This window comes from Ctenopharyngodon idella, chromosome 7 (assembly GCF_019924925.1).
Source record: "Ctenopharyngodon idella isolate HZGC_01 chromosome 7, HZGC01, whole genome shotgun sequence".
Classification (NCBI taxonomy): domain Eukaryota; kingdom Metazoa; phylum Chordata; class Actinopteri; order Cypriniformes; family Xenocyprididae; genus Ctenopharyngodon; species Ctenopharyngodon idella.
In genome coordinates, this window is record NC_067226.1 from 19,333,042 (window position 1) to 19,350,182 (window position 17,141).

At 36.8% G+C, this 17,141-nt stretch overlaps 1 protein-coding gene across 1 annotated transcript in view; it reads right to left on the minus strand.

Moving 5' to 3' along the window:
• Positions 1 to 478: 478 nt before the first annotated feature.
• iqgap1 (IQ motif containing GTPase activating protein 1) overlaps positions 479 to 17,141 on the minus strand; it is a 45,469-nt gene continuing 28,806 nt past the window's right edge. The window contains exons 14-37 of the mRNA XM_051899863.1: positions 16,972 to 17,096; positions 16,718 to 16,881; positions 12,305 to 12,395; positions 12,032 to 12,199; positions 11,690 to 11,832; positions 10,859 to 11,029; positions 10,663 to 10,746; positions 10,377 to 10,448; positions 10,200 to 10,269; positions 9,180 to 9,544; positions 8,931 to 9,094; positions 8,600 to 8,824; positions 6,598 to 6,738; positions 5,663 to 5,747; positions 4,835 to 5,067; positions 4,601 to 4,733; positions 4,143 to 4,245; positions 3,925 to 4,060; positions 3,556 to 3,643; positions 3,260 to 3,469; positions 2,976 to 3,142; positions 2,733 to 2,855; positions 2,513 to 2,621; positions 479 to 2,059 (exon numbers count right to left, since the gene is read on the minus strand). Coding sequence (XP_051755823.1) covers positions 1,946 to 2,059; positions 2,513 to 2,621; positions 2,733 to 2,855; positions 2,976 to 3,142; positions 3,260 to 3,469; positions 3,556 to 3,643; positions 3,925 to 4,060; positions 4,143 to 4,245; positions 4,601 to 4,733; positions 4,835 to 5,067; positions 5,663 to 5,747; positions 6,598 to 6,738; positions 8,600 to 8,824; positions 8,931 to 9,094; positions 9,180 to 9,544; positions 10,200 to 10,269; positions 10,377 to 10,448; positions 10,663 to 10,746; positions 10,859 to 11,029; positions 11,690 to 11,832; positions 12,032 to 12,199; positions 12,305 to 12,395; positions 16,718 to 16,881; positions 16,972 to 17,096 — 3,484 coding nt within the window. The 3' untranslated portion in view covers positions 479 to 1,945. The remainder of the gene's footprint in view (positions 2,060 to 2,512; positions 2,622 to 2,732; positions 2,856 to 2,975; positions 3,143 to 3,259; positions 3,470 to 3,555; positions 3,644 to 3,924; positions 4,061 to 4,142; positions 4,246 to 4,600; positions 4,734 to 4,834; positions 5,068 to 5,662; positions 5,748 to 6,597; positions 6,739 to 8,599; positions 8,825 to 8,930; positions 9,095 to 9,179; positions 9,545 to 10,199; positions 10,270 to 10,376; positions 10,449 to 10,662; positions 10,747 to 10,858; positions 11,030 to 11,689; positions 11,833 to 12,031; positions 12,200 to 12,304; positions 12,396 to 16,717; positions 16,882 to 16,971; positions 17,097 to 17,141) is intronic.

Below are 17,141 nucleotides of genomic sequence, written 5' to 3' on the forward strand. Positions count from 1 at the left end.
ACGCAGTTTTTTTTTTAAATAATTTTAATTTTAGTTAACAATAACAACACTGGAAAATACAGTAAAAAAAAAAAATTTAAATCATTTTTCATGAATTCAAATTGTTAAAACTATTCAAAGAGGCTTTTATACTTTTCTCCTGATTTAAATAGAAACTCCTAGTGATTAAATCTGTCAGTGTTGACAGGGCTTCAGTATTGGAGATGCATTACAGTACCATTTACATTACATGCTTTTTCAAAAATCTCATTTATTATCTTAGAGTTTCCAGATCCCTATATTATATTATATTATATTATATATTATATTATATTATATTATATAACACAACACAGCATCTATACAATGTATACAGCAAAATTAAATGAATATCTAAGCCTAATTATTTGCGCCTTTCAAATATTAAAACTGAATGATGATCTTATTGTGTTTGGGCTTCTGAACAAAAGCAAATACAGTACATCATTCTCTCCATCACTGTGGTTTTCATTTTTACATTTTATTAATAGTTTTTGCGGTGAAACAGCTAACAACTGACTGCATGAGCTATCTGCAATTTATGAAAAAACAAACAAACAAAATTACATCGAGTAGATATTCAAGCAAGAACTTTGAACCATACACTGAGGTCAAAGAATATCAGGTTACATTACTTTCTGCCATATGAAACACTGGACAGTGAAATTTATCATCCTGTGTCATTCATTCATGCAGCATCTTTGTGAACTACCTTTAAAGTGCTACTGGTAACATTAGCATAACGACTGTTACAACTGTTACATTAAGACATTTCAACCATTCCATATTGGATGAACATGTGAAAAAAAATACACACCTTCATACAGCTTTATAAAACATTTGAATAGAAAACAGTGTAGCACTTTGTTTTCAAAAGTACAGCAACTGAGAGCATCCCAGTTAGACAACAGAGTTACACAAGTTTGATGTTCTGCTCTAAAACCTGAATCCTTTTGTTTGTAATGGACTGAATTTATTACCAACTTGATATTTGCAATGGTTCTGGAAGAAAATTAAAAGAAAATATGTCTGTACATCTTTAAATGTAATAATAAATCTGTTATGTCATTACTGCATTTTCTGAACATAATGAGTGTATAAACCAGCATTACTAATCAGTCAAAATATGTAATCATCATTCAACTTTTCCTTTTTTTTCTTTCTTTATTTATTTCTTTATAAGAGACATTAACTAACAATAGACAGTGAGATGGACTGATATTTTAAGCACTATGTGTAATGCTTCTCTACAAATTTTCCCAACGGTTTATTTAAGTTAAGGCACCTTTAAAAAAAAAAAAAAAAAAATGGACATAAGGCTGCAAAAATTAGAGGGAAGTAAACTCATCCAGCATGCGGTTTCCAAATGCTCAAAAAAAAAAAAAAAAAAAGGATTTCCCATTAAGTCCTCATTTTTGACCAGCCAATGAACCTATTCATAGCTGGGGTTTTTTTTTTTTTTTTTTTTACAAATAATCAAACAAAAAAATTGCTCTGATAAATATATTTTGGTAACAATTCGAGGAATGTGGCTATAACACTCATCACTTTCCTATACGATAGGGATACTAAGAAACAAATTTGTTTCTCCCAAAGAATAGATTAGGCAATAAAAATGCTCATTTTACATATAACATATACAGTTTTCAAAGCTCATGCAAGGACAGTTTGCAAAAGATCAAAGCAAACACTATTGATACTCTTTTGGACACTGATAATCTCAATAAAAAAAAATAAAAAAAAAGTGTCAACCATTACTTATCTGGAAGATGCGAGTTGGTGGTCTATGACAATTTTGATAATGTACATCCTTCGAGAAAGGTACAAAGGCATACTCAGAGTAGTGCAGAAAAGATTTAAACTGTAAAGATGCATGTGGTCTGGGCTTCACTTTGTGTTCAACAGTCTGTCAAGTCCCTCTGAGTCTCTATTTGCCATAGAATTTCTTGTTAAGCAGGAAAATAAGGAGGTTAACATTTACAGTAGCTCGATCGAACAGCTTCATCACTGCCACCCCCTCGTACTGCAACTGGAGCAGGTCCTGATATTAAAGAGGACAAAAATGACATATACAGTTAAGCCCCATTCACACCAAGAATGATAAGTATAAAAGTAACTATAGATATAACTACATTAGCATCCACACCAGCAGATAAAAACATTCTGTTTATTATAAGCGTGCACTGCAGTTCTGTCATCTGCTGCTTTAAATGCTCAAGCTCTTTACGGCCTGTTGGATTATAATTGGCTGTTTTTTATCATTCATCAGCCGGGAAAAAAATAGTTCTGAGATTTATTCTAACGATATCATTCTTCTGTGTTGGTACTGTTATAGTGTTGTTTCTTATAGAATTAGAACAGTGATTGAAACTTTATAGATAGTTATCTTTTGGTGTGAATGGGCCATTAGTAGTTACAAAAAAACAAAAAAAAACAAACAAACATTCCTTCCGACTACAATAGATGAAAAAAATATCAAGAGAAGAACTTTCACCTGGTATTCTAACATTAATGTCTCCAAATGGACTCCCATAAGCTTAGCTTTCACCTCAAACACGCCCACAATCTCAGATGGTGAGATCTCGAAAATTACATTCTTATACCTGTAAAAGATAAAGCATATTATTATCAAGGACAACAGGAGGAAATGCTGATATATAAACAAATAGTACTATAAGATATAAATATATATCAACCCAAATACACAAACTCACTGATTTGTCTGCAGATCCTCAATGTCAATGAGCACTCCCTTCTCATGCAGACGGGCTGCTGTGTACTTCTGCGATACCTGCTTGCTCTTCTTCGCCTTATTGTCTCCAGGTTTCTTAGAAACTCTGTGTGAAGCAATGGCATTTTCCATGACCGTAAGCCAAGAGCTTAACAGCAATTATCCAATCAGAGATAATGACATGAACTAAACTGGACAGTAAATACTCCAAACACTCATCACTCACTTGCCCTTGCTGGCTAAATTGTCCATGCAGGTCTTGATGTATTGATTGTAGTAGTCAATCTGCACATTGTAGAAATTTGTCTTGGAGTTCAGAGCAGCATTGGTCTGCTGAAGCTTCACCAATTCTGCCTTTCGCCTCTGACGATATCGCCTCTGGTTCCGGATGTCCTACAAAAATCATCAACAAATGAATCAAGAGGCCTTAGTATAAAATGAAAAGGTGAATTTGAAATAATTCAAGTACAGTCTGAAAATCCCAGGATGCAGAGGACATAGGAACAGTACCTTGGCAATGTCATTGATAAGGTCCTGGTATTTCTTCTCAGGGTGAACTTTACCCAACTCTCCTAGTCTCTGCAAGTTGCTCTTGATCTTGTCCTTCTTGCCTTGCAAGGTAAGACTGTCATCCACAACTGGTTTGGCTTGCTTCATCTTCTCTGGGGTCTTGGCATCACGAATGGCTCGTCGCTGCATGGCACGCTGGTACTCGGCTTCCTGTTTCAAATAAAAATGCCAACTTGAACACAACACTGCTTTGATGGAGTTTCTTTTTCATTCTGAAATACCTGCTATTAAATTACCTGCTCTGGTGAAGCTACAGTCTCCAGGATCTCAGTAAGTGTCTCTCCTGGCTGAAACCTGATCACATCTACTATGAGCCTCTTGGTGCTAAATAAGCAGGGTGAATGGACAAAGATTCATGTTAAATACTAGCAAAACTGCATTAACAAGTAAAAACATCAGTTGCAGAACCCAGTGAGCCATCTTGGATTTAATTGTTTTATTTATTTTTTTCAGTGAGCTTGCCACATTGCATTATCAAATTGTCTTCTCTGAGAAGGATTTGGTCAAATGAAGTATCTTAGGAGGCATCATATCTTTTGGAACTGCCTTTGAAGATACCTCACTAAGTTTTGTAACAGAACAATTGAGTAAGGCATTGTCCTTACTTGAGAAGGAGAGTCTTGGCATCCATTTCTGCATTGGCCTCATCAGGAACATCAAATTTGTTGGTGAGGGTGAGAGAGACTTCTGTCTTACCCATCATTTCCTTACTGGGATCATCAGCGGGCAGTGGGCTCTCACCTGTGAGAGAACGACAATCAATCACCCTGACTCAGCAGGACCTCAGCGTCCTGACACATTAAATCATTTCTCAGAGGCTCACCTATTAAAGACTCAATGGTGGGCACCTCTCCCAGGTCATCTAGCAACTCATGGATGGGATCATTGTGGTCTGGTGCGATAGCATCTTGGTGATCCAGCAAGAGCTAAAGAAGATATCACACAACATATTCAATCCTGAAAACCAACTATACTGGATGTGATCTCTTACATAAAGGTGCGGTCACTTTAGCTAAATTCAAGGGGAAAAGTGTCCATTATCAATAGTGTGGCAATGCTTGAAGCACCGGTCACAGAGGTAATTTTCAAACCAGTAAGCTTTCTGTTAGTGAATACATTTAAGTTTCATGAACAATTTTAACCCAATGCAACTGGTGGAAATGTTTCGCCCTAACTCGAAACTCCCTCTCACACGGATTCCTCTTGAAATGACTGGATTTTGAATTTGAAATTTCGCCGAGAAACGATAAATGCGACTGCACCTTTAGTCTCATATTTTACCGTGTGAGTGTTGATGATCTCCCCAATGGAAATGTAGATAACGGGCTTGGTCAAGGTGACCAGGTCAGAGTATTGATCCACATTGAACTTGTCTTCCAAAGAAGGGACGTCACAAGCGGCCAAAAAGAAACGTCTGGGCAACAGAAAAGTTCTTGCATCAGTATGGATTGAATGTGAATTAAGCTGCTAAAAATGAAGAAACAAACAGAAGCACTTTGATGTCACTTGTAGTACCTAAATTTCTGGTAGGAGTTGGAGAGATATTCATTGATGGGGTTCAGATGAGCGTTGTCTCCAAGGAACATCTTGTTGGAGGCGGCATGCTGCAACATTTTGGCAATTGATCCCAGGTTTCGCCTCTGTTCTGTGGTCAGCTGACCTCCAGCAGATAAATCAATGATGTCAAAGGCATCGGGAGCCACAATGGCTGGGTTCATGTAGCGGTAGTACAGCAGGTTGCCCACAATCTTAAAAAAATAATAATAAGGATGGGTATGTTCTTCTTTTCAAGCAAGTACAACAACTGTGGAATTTTTAAAAACATATTATCTATGTTTCTACATTTGTGCAATTGAAGATCTTTTGCTTCCACAAGGGGGTAAACAAAAATACTGAGGAAAAAAAGAGAAGCAGCAAGGCAAGAATAAGAAAGATGTGGCTCACCTGGGCTGGGTGCTCATCAAAAACCTCTTGAAAAGGGTATAAGCAAGGGCCAAGAGGAGAGCTTGAGTCAGGGCATAGAGAAAGAGAGAGACAGAGCAAGTGTGGGACAGATAGATAGAAAGGAGGAGGAATCTCTTTCCAGGAGAAAAGGAAAGAGATGGAAACCACATTTAGTATTCAGAGTAAGGAGACTGGTGTATCACAATAGAAGAGAAGCACAAGAGCAGAGAAATGCTTAAGATTGTTTCACAGTGGGACAGCAGCGGGTGCCAGTTTAGCAAAGAGGTAATCAGAGTGTTTAAGACATCTGAATAAAGGCTGTCTTGGTTTGGAGACTAAAGTGTGCAATTACATCAGCCAAATGTTGCTTTGATTTCTAGCAGCTGTGATGTAACAAACCTTCAAAAGCTCATCCTCTGTGGCATCAGGGAACCTTTCATTAAGTGTGTCCTTCAGCGTCTTGGCAATGAATCGCATGCCATATCTGCAGGGGAACACAATCAATCAAACATACAGAGACTTACACCAGTGTTTCCTACAGAATTCTGTGTTTGTAATATATTTGAATGTTGCTTTAGTTTAAATATCACTTATTCCAAAATATATGTAGTGAATGTAACTTTAACTAGGTCTACAACTGTTATAAGAACATTCAGTCAGTAGTACTGATTTCATAAAGTGATGAATAAAGGGCTAGTACACTTAACATCGTTCAACAGTTCTTGGATCATTTTCGATCAAAAATGAATGTTATGATGAGTTAGAGTTCAATGAATCAGTTAATTAAAAACTGCATCACAATTAATTCATAATTGTTAACTGTGCTCTGGATTCAGTGAATGAGATCATTAGTTTTTAATGACCCATTAAAGGAACAGCTTCATAAAGAGTTGTTCGCTGTATGTCATTTGTTTTAAGTTCAATCAGTGAAGAAAAGGCAATATAAAGACTGTTTTTTTTGTTTTTTGTTTGTGGTACACTACCTTTTTTAAATCATTAGGTTTATTTCAGACTGAAAGCTCAGAAAAATATGATTCAGCTGCGGCACAGTGCCACTCTTTAACAGTGGTATTACACTGACTTGTACACAAGCATGAACAATGAAACAGCTCATGTAGCCGACATGTATTTGAATATTCAAATTTGGTCTTGCTAAAAGTCATTTTCATATATTCAAGAACTCATTTATTCATTATTGGTAGGTACATCTAAATATAGATGTAAGACATGGAATTTGTTGGTCTCAGGGGGGAAATTCCGGTGGTGGATATTAGGTGCTGACACACAAACACACACACACAAACAATCTACCAGTGGCAGATGTGTAAACTTACGGGATTTTATCCACAGAAACAACTATGGCCGAAAGAAATTTGTCTGTGACCGTCCTCATGTTCTTGATGGAGGCTTCCAGGCGGGTTCGAACCTCCTCGTGACTCATTGCCTGCTCTGGAGTCACATCATACGGCAATTTACTGCAAAACAGAATTAGGGGGACTCAGTATACTTAATTATTAAAATTAATAAATGATTATTATTAGAATATAAAAATAAAATTTAACCCTAAATTAAAATGTGAAGAAATCATATGTCTTTTATTTTCTTCAATAACTACTGTTATTATTGAAGAACACACAGTTCTGGAATACAAAACATAACCTCCGGAATAACAAAACAAATTATAGATAAATAATTTAATATACAAACCCCATTTCCAGAAAAGTTGGGACGTTTTGTGAATAAAATCAAGAATCTTTGATTTGTTAATTCTGTTTTACCTTTATTTAATTGACATAAGTACAAAGAAAAGATTTCAAATGTTTTCACTGACCAAATTAATTGTATTTTGTAAATATAAACAAATTTTGGTTTTGATGGCTGCAACACACTCCAAAAAAGTTGGGATGGAGCCACGTTTACCACTGTGTCACATTACCTTTCCTTTTAATTACATTTTTTAATCTTTGGGAATTGAGGATACTAATTGGTGAAGTTTTGCAAGCAAAATTTTTGCCCAATCTCGCTTGATACAAAACTTAAGAACTTTTTTAACTTAAACTTTTCATGATGGGCCATACATTTTCAACAGGAGTCAGATCTGATGGCCAGTCAGTCACATCCACGTGTCTACGAAATCATGCTGTTGTAGCACATGCAGAATGAGACCTAACATTGTCTTGATCTAATAACCATGGACTTCCCATGAAAGATGTCATCCTGAGGGCAGTATATGTCTCTGTACAATCCCAATATGTGCCTCCACGTCAATGGTATCTTCACACATATGCGAGTCACCCATGCCGTTTGCACTGATGCACCCATATACCATGACAGATTTTCTTTTGCACTTGTTGCTGATGAAAGTCTGGATGGTCACTTTTTTCCCCAGAAACAAGCTTAATCGTGGACTAATCTGACCACAGCACACATTTCCACTGTCTTTTGGACCATATGAGATGAGCTTGGGCCCAGAGAACTCACTGGCATCTCTGCATAGAATTGATGTATAGATTTATCTATGTGTAACATAGATTCAAGTTGCATTTCTTGATGCAGCGGCAGACTGTGTTCAGTGACACTGGTTTTCCATAGTACTCAAAAACCCATATGGCTGTATTTAACACAGCAGCATGACAGTTTCTCATGCAGTGCCATCCGAGGGATCAAAGGCCAGGCACATTCAACTGAGGTCTCCTGCCTTGACCTATGCGTACTGAAATTTGTCTGGATTCCCTGAAGTTTTTTCACAATATTATGCATGGTAGATGGTGAAAGTCCTAAATTCTTTGCAATTTTGCATTGACAAATGTGATTTTTGATTTGTCTGACAATTATCTCATGAAATTTGGCACAAAGTGATAAGCCATGACCCATCTTTGCTGGCAAGGACTGAGATGCTCCTTTTAAACGCAATCATGATAGTCTGACCAATTACCAATTTACCTGATAATTGTGGACTGTTTCAAAACAGTTTAACCTGGAGATTCTATAAACTTTACACTTTTATTATGCTTCTGTTCCAACAATTTTGGAGTGTGTTGCAGCCATCAAAATCAAAATGTGTTTATATTTACAAAATACATTTAAGTTGGTCAGTGAAAACATCAGAAATATTTTCTTTGTACTTTTGTCAGCTAAATAATTAACAAATCACAGATTCCTGATGTGATTGCATTTTACAAAATGTCCCAACTTTTCTGGAAATGGGGTTTGTATTAAAAAAATGTTTTTACCACATTAATTAATTCAATGTATCAACAAAAATATCTTAGGGTATATGGAGGGGGGCCTTAAAATATTGGGAGGCCTTCAAGTGAAAAAGGTTGAGGAACACACCTGGCCTCTCCTGTTTGACTCTCCATCTGGTTCACCCAGCTCTTGTATATGTCAACTGGGTCAGTTTTAATGTTGAGAGTCTTGTCATCCATGATTTCCTTCACGACGGGAGCCAGGATCTGCCGAAGGGCGTTCTGACCTCGGGCTCCTCTGTTAAAGCTCACCACCATCTTAATGACTGTAGGGTTTCCTGTGACAATCTCCTGGATTTGGTCCACTTTTGATCTGAATTTACAAGATAAATATCACTGAGAGATCGTAAAAGAGTGCAAATGCATCTTGATAAATATTTAAAGAGTGTATCATTTATGGAATATCATTCAGTTCCTACTTGATTTCCTCCTGCAGGGCCGTTTTGAAGAGATTAAGCAAGAGGTACTCCTCACGCTGATTGGAAGCGTAGTTGTACAATGTGAAAATCACAGAATCCATGAACTTGGTTGACTTGTTCTGTGGCATCTGAAAGATCAGCTTGGCCAGATAGGTTGGATTTGTCTGAGGAAAACAGAGAGGAAAATGAACAGGCCTGCTGAGACACTGATTTTCAAACAATTGTTGGATTAGAGTTGATGAGGTTTACCTGTAACAGGTAAAAGAGGAACTGATATGCCTCCAGCTTCTCTCTCTTCTCTTTACTGAGGGCCTTCAGGCCTCCCTTCTGCTTATTCATCATCATGAGGTTGGACAGCTCACCCTTGTTCTTCTTGGTGAGCTTCTTGCTGTGAGAGACCACCTCCTGAAGGGTGATCTTGTTTTTCACCAGCAGGCCAATCTTAATGTCCATCAGATTAAGGTCGTTCTCCAGCTGCTGGTTGGAGCGGATGTTGGTGATCACCTCCTCTCTTAGCCGCATCAGATCCAGCTCTTCCTGGAAGTCCTGGTCACTGTGATCCAGCAGGTGGACAAACTTACGAACGACTGCCATTGGAGGATCATCTGCGTTGACTGTTAAAAACAGGATTTGGAGTTTTGTGTTTTTTTTGTTGGAAACAGTTTGCAGGTATACACATTTAAAATTTACAGTCTTTTTATTCTGGGACAACAGAATAAATATTTTGATGACTCATTCTACACTCTGATTTTTGTCCAATCAAATGTTCTTTTGAGTGTCCCCCCCTTAAAGGGATAGTTTACCCAAAAATGAATATTTTGTTATTTATTCCCCCTCATATCATTCCAAACCTGAATGAAATAATATAACATTGACATTTTGAAGAATGTAACCAAACATTTGACTTCCATTGTATGAAAAAAAAAAAAAAAAAACATTTGAAAACATTTGTCAAAATACTTTCTTTTATGTTCTATAGAAGAAATAATGTCATACAGGTTTGGAATGACATGAGAGTGAGTAAATGACCGAAAATTCATTTTTGGGTGAATTCTGCTTTTAGTATCACCATAAAAAATGCCTTAAAACAAATGCCAACACAGAAAAGAAATGCAGTCAATAATTCATTTCATAGCATCTTCAAAATTTCAACAGTATATAGAAATAACAAATTCACGCCTTCAAAAGAGTTATCTTCATAGATTTTGTGGTATATTGTAAGTGAGAGGATGTGAAACAGAATTTGAAGGAAGTACATGAAATGCTTACTGAGAGTTTTGTAGTCATCTCTTGCTTTGTTGGCTCGAATGAATGCCTGAATTTTCACCACATCATTTATCTGAAATGAGACAATTGATGGGAGAACATTAAAGACTAATCACTGTGTGGTCAGATATCAGATTATATTAAATATAAAAATATACAAGTTATTTGGTTTGAACTCACATGGTCTTTGAAGTACTGAAGGCGATCTTTGTATTTTTTGCGAGCTTGGTGCATCCTGACCAATGATTGAATCTACAAAAGAAAGAAAAATCATATATTTACCCACACTCAAATTTGACCATATTAAGATTTATCTAATCTGAAATAAAGGGTCCAAACCCAAAAAATTTTTTAGGCCATGCAGTGTATAGCATACAGTACGAGTATAATCCTGACATTTTATGATGCAAGAAGCATGGCTCTTTAATTCCATCAGAATTTCTCATGCTGATTCTCATTATCTTACCTTGACAGCATCTTGAGAGTGATCCTTCAAGTACTGCTTCCTGTCATTGTACTTCTTTCTTTCCTTAAAGCCTCTCCAGTGTGCCTATAAAGCAAACAGAACCAGATGGTCATGATGGCAAAGACTCAGATATTATTAAATATTCTTTGCATTAATGTCCTGAAGTCTTAACTGAAGGAAGCAAGAGGAAAATTACCTGTATGCAGGTAACAGATGGCTCCTGAGACTTCAAGAACCCAATACGGTCTTTCATTCCACGTCGCACCAGAAAACCACGGCACCGGGCTTGCAGCTTGGCAATCAGACTCTCGTTGGCCAACCACAGTTGCTCTCGGTTATATGCTGAGGTTACTCCTGACACAACAGACTATAAAGACACAGACAGTATGTGAATCAGGAAGAGAAAACATATATATTTATGTTTTATACATGTGTGTACGTACACACACACACACACACACACACACACACACACACACACACACGCAATCATTAAAAAGATTTTGATTGATACGATTTTTAAATGTATTTAAAAGAAGTCTCTTATGCTCACCAAGGCTGCATTTATTTGATCCAAAATACAGCAAAAACAGTAATACTGTGATATATTTTTACAATTTAAAATAACTGATAAGTAATTTATTCCTTGAACTTTCTATTCATCAAAGAATCCTGAAAAAAAAAAAATGTACACAACTGTTTTCAACATTGATAATAATAATAATAATAATAATAAATGTTTCTTAAGCAGCAAATCAGCATATTAGAATGATTTCTGAAGGATCATGTGACACTGAAGACTGGAGTAATGATGCTGAAAATACAACTTTGCAAACACAGGAATAAATTGCATTATAAAATATATTCAAATAGAAAATAGTTATTTTAAATCATAAAAATATTTCACTATTTTTGATCAAATAAATGCAGCCTTGGAGAGCAGAAGATACTTTTGGATAGAACGGCAGAACGGTATTGTATATATACATACACACGCTATATGTATGATTATCAGATGAAGATTTACCTGTATTTCCTCTTTGTTGAGCTGAGTGTTGGTTGGAACAAACTCTGCAGGCTCATCCCAGGTGCCTTGTCCAGTCTTGAGGTTATAGTAGTAGTTGTGTCCTCCCTTCACCCAATGTTTCATCCATTCACTGCCATTATCCCCTACCAAAAACCTCTATTACTCTCTCAGTCACAATGTGTACATTTATGATATGTTGTGATAAGAATATTTATCACCAAATAGTTTAAAATGAATTATTTTAACTGAGAACATAAGTAGAAAAAAAGAAATGTTACTTGTAAATATTACCATATATTTATGTACCAAATATCACAGAATAAACACAAAAACCCATCTCACCTTCCTTATTCTTTTCCTCTTTAATTCGAAACAGGTCATCCTGGTAGGTCTGAGCACATTCAGATGTGACTCCATACAGACCAGCAGAAGATGAACGCAGGGCTGCCAGTGTTTGAGAAGAGTCCTTGTTATCCACAGCCTCATTAATGGCCTGAATTGCCTGAGAGACTGAAGGTGGACAAGAAGATCATTCTTTAGAAAAACAGATTATTCAAAGAAAAGAATCGTTGTTCATATTTTTATTAAAGCTAAGATTTAAATGAGGATTATTACACTGCAGAGCTTCTTCTGAGTCCTTGTTGGCTCTCAAGATCGCATCCTGGATCTCATCTAGCCAAAGCACTGCGGAAGGATCTCCGCATTCCTGGAAAGACAGGGGAAAAAAAAACAACAAAAAAAACAAGGAGTCAGTCACCAATGAATAACCATTTCAAAGCGTTAAGATGTGTTATGGTCACTCTAGTAAAACTGAATTTATACAAGGTTCCCACACTTTGTGGAAAATTCATTTCTATTATTTGACATTTGCTGTTATTTTGATGACTGAATAAGGATTTATAATGGGTAATTTCTAGCTGAAAAAATATTAAGAACTATAAGCATTTATATTGACTATAGTTATTTCCATGACTTATCTAAACCTGGAAATCAACTTTTGAAATTGCAGGTTTTTCAGGATAATGGGAACTCTGTTTAAAGGTGAAGAAAGTTCTTTGCCACCAAACAGAATTGCTGTTTTAAAAATGATTAAACAATTCCAACTAGGTTTCCACTTGTAGTTGGTTAGGAATAAGACTCATATAGGCACTAGGTGTCAGTCAAACCTTCTGCAATGAGAGGACAGACATTAAACAAACAGTCCACCCAAAAATGAAAATACTGTACTGTCATTATTTACTCACCCTCACGTTGTTCCAAACCTGTACGACTTTCTTTTTTCCTCAGGAACAAGATATTTTGAAAAATGTTTATGGTTCATACATTGAAAGTCGATGGGGTCCAGTGTTGTTTTTCTACTGTATGAACAAAAACAGTTGAAACATTTTTCAAAACATCTGTGTTCTGCAGTGGAAAAAAATTGTACAGGTTTGAAACAAATTGAGAGTGAGTCACTTATGACAGTATTTTCATTTTGGGGTAAACTGTCACTTTAATTCCATTAACAAAAATGTTTTGACTGTCAATGGGTATAGTATAATGGACGTAAAAAACAAAACAAAACAAGCAAAAAACAAAAAAACACTAGTAACAACAAATGCTGTGAGAACTGGTAGAGAGAAATAGCGTTTCATTATTCAACAATACAACTGCCAAAATTATATAAACAATTACACTTTGCCTTTTAGGAAAATAGCACAATGTCCTTCTGAAAGTGCTGAGGAGAACCACGAACAAGACTGAGCTGACTGATTTCATCAGATCATGTTCTTTGGCTGTAATAGTCTACATTTGTAGGGGTATCTGTAATATTTTCTCCACTGGATTAATCACATCTGCTTCTATTATCATTTGTAGGGCGTTATAGGATAAACACATGCTAATGGAGGGGTTCATTTCTACCACCACCAGGTGGCGCAGTTGCCCTCTCATAGTAGTCCTGACCGCATGCTCAGCTCAGTTTCCTGAGCACGATTTGCTGCTCTCTGATTTGCTGAATGCAAAGGCGCCTCTATGTAGTCCACCCGCCTTTTTTGCAAACGTACAGCAGCGCACCAAACCGAGGGTGTGGCAAACTGTGCAACAGAGGAAAACGTTGTTCCTTCTGGGTTGATAAGGCTCCGCTTCAATGTGTTGCATTTCAGCAGCTGTATAAAACGAATGCCTGCTGGATTAGAGTGCAAATAAAACTTAATGTGTCCCAGTGGGGTGGAGTAGAAATGATCAGAATCTGAATATCTGAATAAAGTCTGCCAACTGTAACTAAGGAAGTGAAAAAGGGTGTGGTGTAATGTCCAAGATTACATTACCATCTCTTCTGGGCCTGTTTACCACACAGAATGATAAAAAAAAGGAACAACTTCTATTCCAGCTACACTTTGGTAAAGGTCATCCAAAAATGTTAAGTAGGAAAATTTAGCACATGATGTTATACAAATTGTGATGTACTACTAAAATCCATATTAATAATTTTTATGTACAAATATTGTGCATATAAAAACTCAAAAGTGCATATAACAAAGTTCTCTCTCAATATTATATCAAACAAAAATGCATATAATAATTATATTGTAAAAAATTATATATATAAATTAGAGGACAGTGATTTATATTAAGATTCATATTTTTCACAAAAATTTTGATAATTGATGTCAATTAAAAAGAATTGCTACTCTCTGTCAGGTCACACATCACTCAATCTTTTGCGATCCTTGCTTGTTGGGGATCATTTAAAATTGCAGAAGTTAAAAAAACAAATCATCAAACTTCCTTCCTAACCACTTCCTGTCAGTTGAGCAGATCTGGTTTTATCTGTGCTTTACACTTCATAGTGACCCAAACTAGTGTAAGCCTAGTGTAAGGAGTGATGTCAGTGTTAAAAATCCTTTATTTAGCTACACCAGCTAACAGGACCAGAATTTTGCCCTTTTAAGGCAGAGGAAAAAGTAATCAGCCTTGTTATTTCCGATGCTTGGGCAAATCATAGTTAAAGGAAACACTTTGTTTTTCCAGCCATGTTTTTTTTGTTTTTGGCAGCATGGGTTCAGCAGCTATTATGAGTCCAAAAAAAAAAAAATTTATGTTTGTCATGCGACCCGCTATTAAAAGATTGGTTAGTGACATAAAGCATAAATATCACTACTTAAACTCGTAAGAATTGCCTCCAAATAGGCAAATCAAACAGATTTGGGATTTGTTGTCCATAATGCCTCTAAACGACTATTCTTTGCCTCAGAAGCTTCAGTTCAGCTCTGAACCACAGTGGCACACTGCTGTGGTAAACCATGTGCCCATTCATCTGTGTCCCTGAGGTTTCAGCTTCACGTCCACAGGAAACATGGGGCGTGACCAAAAACAAAACTAAATACCTAACTACTTCACGTCCTCAGCCTCAGATCAGAACCAAAATGTCCTATTATCATTCAGACAGAAACCTTATGAATGAAGCATTTATATAGCACTTTACTACTGTACATCCAAAGTGCTGGTGTTGGTTGAGTGCGCAGCATCCACTTGGATGATGCGAGCAACAGTGCCAGTGCGCTCACCACACACCGGCTATAGGTGGAGAGGAGAGAGAGTGATAGAGCCAGTTCAAAGGATAGGGATTATAGGAGGCCATGATTGATAAAGGCAAATGGAGGGAATTTGGCCGGAACACCAGGGTTACCCCTAATGACCACAGAGAGTCAGGACCTCGGTTTACCATCTCATCTGAAGGATGGATGACTTTTCTCAAAAGATAAAGAGAGATGAACCTGAATCAAGTCATTTGTACATATTACAGTCATTTGAAAATGTAAGGGGGGTTTCCATTGAAAAGAAGAGGGAAGCTGTCAATTAATAGCCAGACAAAATACGGGGGTGAGGAATGAGACTGTATGAGCTCAAATGATGTCATTAGACTTGAGTCATGAGAAGCTTAGACTGAAAACCCACATGATGCATTTTTAGAGGGAAATAGAGAGAAAGAGAGAAAAAGACTTTCCAGACGGGTACACAGTTAATCGAAATGAAATAGTAATATTCGCAATATGGCGTAGTGTGATTTAATTACATAAATATATGCACTGTATCAGGGATAAGTGCCGCACTGTGTTCTTTTATACACAAGCAGCTCATGATCTGGTGTTTTCAGTGTATCAGAGCGACTCGGTTAGCAATAAATACTGCTCCACATGAACTCCATCTCTGTAAGTTTTGTGAGTTCGAGTCGCTAAGATGCATTTGGGAATCTTCCAAACCTTGTAATGAGAAGCACTTATAAACCGCTGTTGTCAACAGAAGAGAAGCTTCAGGGGGTCTCAGCTGAAATAAAAATCTGATTTAATGTTTGAAAATAAAGTCATTTATATTAGTATTGTCAAGCACAACAAACCTGGTGCTTAATAATAAATAATTACATAAAAAAATTTTATAAAAAAAAAAAATAGTTCAATATTTTTTTTTTCTCAAATCATGCAGCCCTATATTCAGAACGTGGACTCCATCAGCTGTTCACCAAATAAGCCAAACTCATTAAATGACTAAGAACAAAGCCCCTCACCAGATCACTTTAACTACGGCTATCTTCAAACAGCAGCAGAATACGGCTGGAGAGCTAGATTAAAAAAAAAAAAAAAAAGAAATCCTTACATTTTCAGATTTAAAACTGAATTCTGAAAATGAATTATGTTTATATGTGTTCTATGAACACAAACTAGCTGCCTTTGACGTCACTGTATGACATAACACGCACTTGATGGCAATTTCTTTTCACTAACATCAGTATAGTTAGCACTGTAAACCCATCTCAGGTTATAAAGAATGGGAGAAAACACTATTGTGTGTTCAGCAAGTGTGACAAACTTTCCATTAGGGTTTGGAGGAAACAAAAACTAGACAAAAAAATGGAACCGGATATCAGAGGATGAAAGCAATGGGAGTGACCCAGCATGCTGAACGGTTCAAAACAAGACACAAAGTCTTGATATTTACTGACAATGTTTGGGCTGTGTTACTGTTATGGGTTTGTATAAGAGTACGTACGTGGGCCTTCTCTCTCCTTGCCTCCTGCAGTATATCATAGTAATGCTGGGCCAAAGATGGATCTATATCTGTTAGCTTGGCAGCTGAGTTCTGTAAAGCAGCCATTGTCTTCTGTAGGTCGCCCTCATCCAGAGCCTCATTAATCAGACCAATAGCAGCAATCCCTAAAATTGCAAAACGACACATACACCGTTCATAATGAAGAACAATCTGAATTTTCCTCTGCTCATAATGAGGATGAATGTCATACTCACTTTCATGCTCTTCTTGAACAGTACCGTTGACCTGGTCCACACAGGCCTGGATGTCATTCCAGGTAAGATAGTCACTGCCCTCCTCGCGTGCAGCTGCCTTCAGACGTATTAGCTCATCTATATACCTGCAGGGAAACAACAAGCAGTGTCTGAAACCAGAACTATTTGGC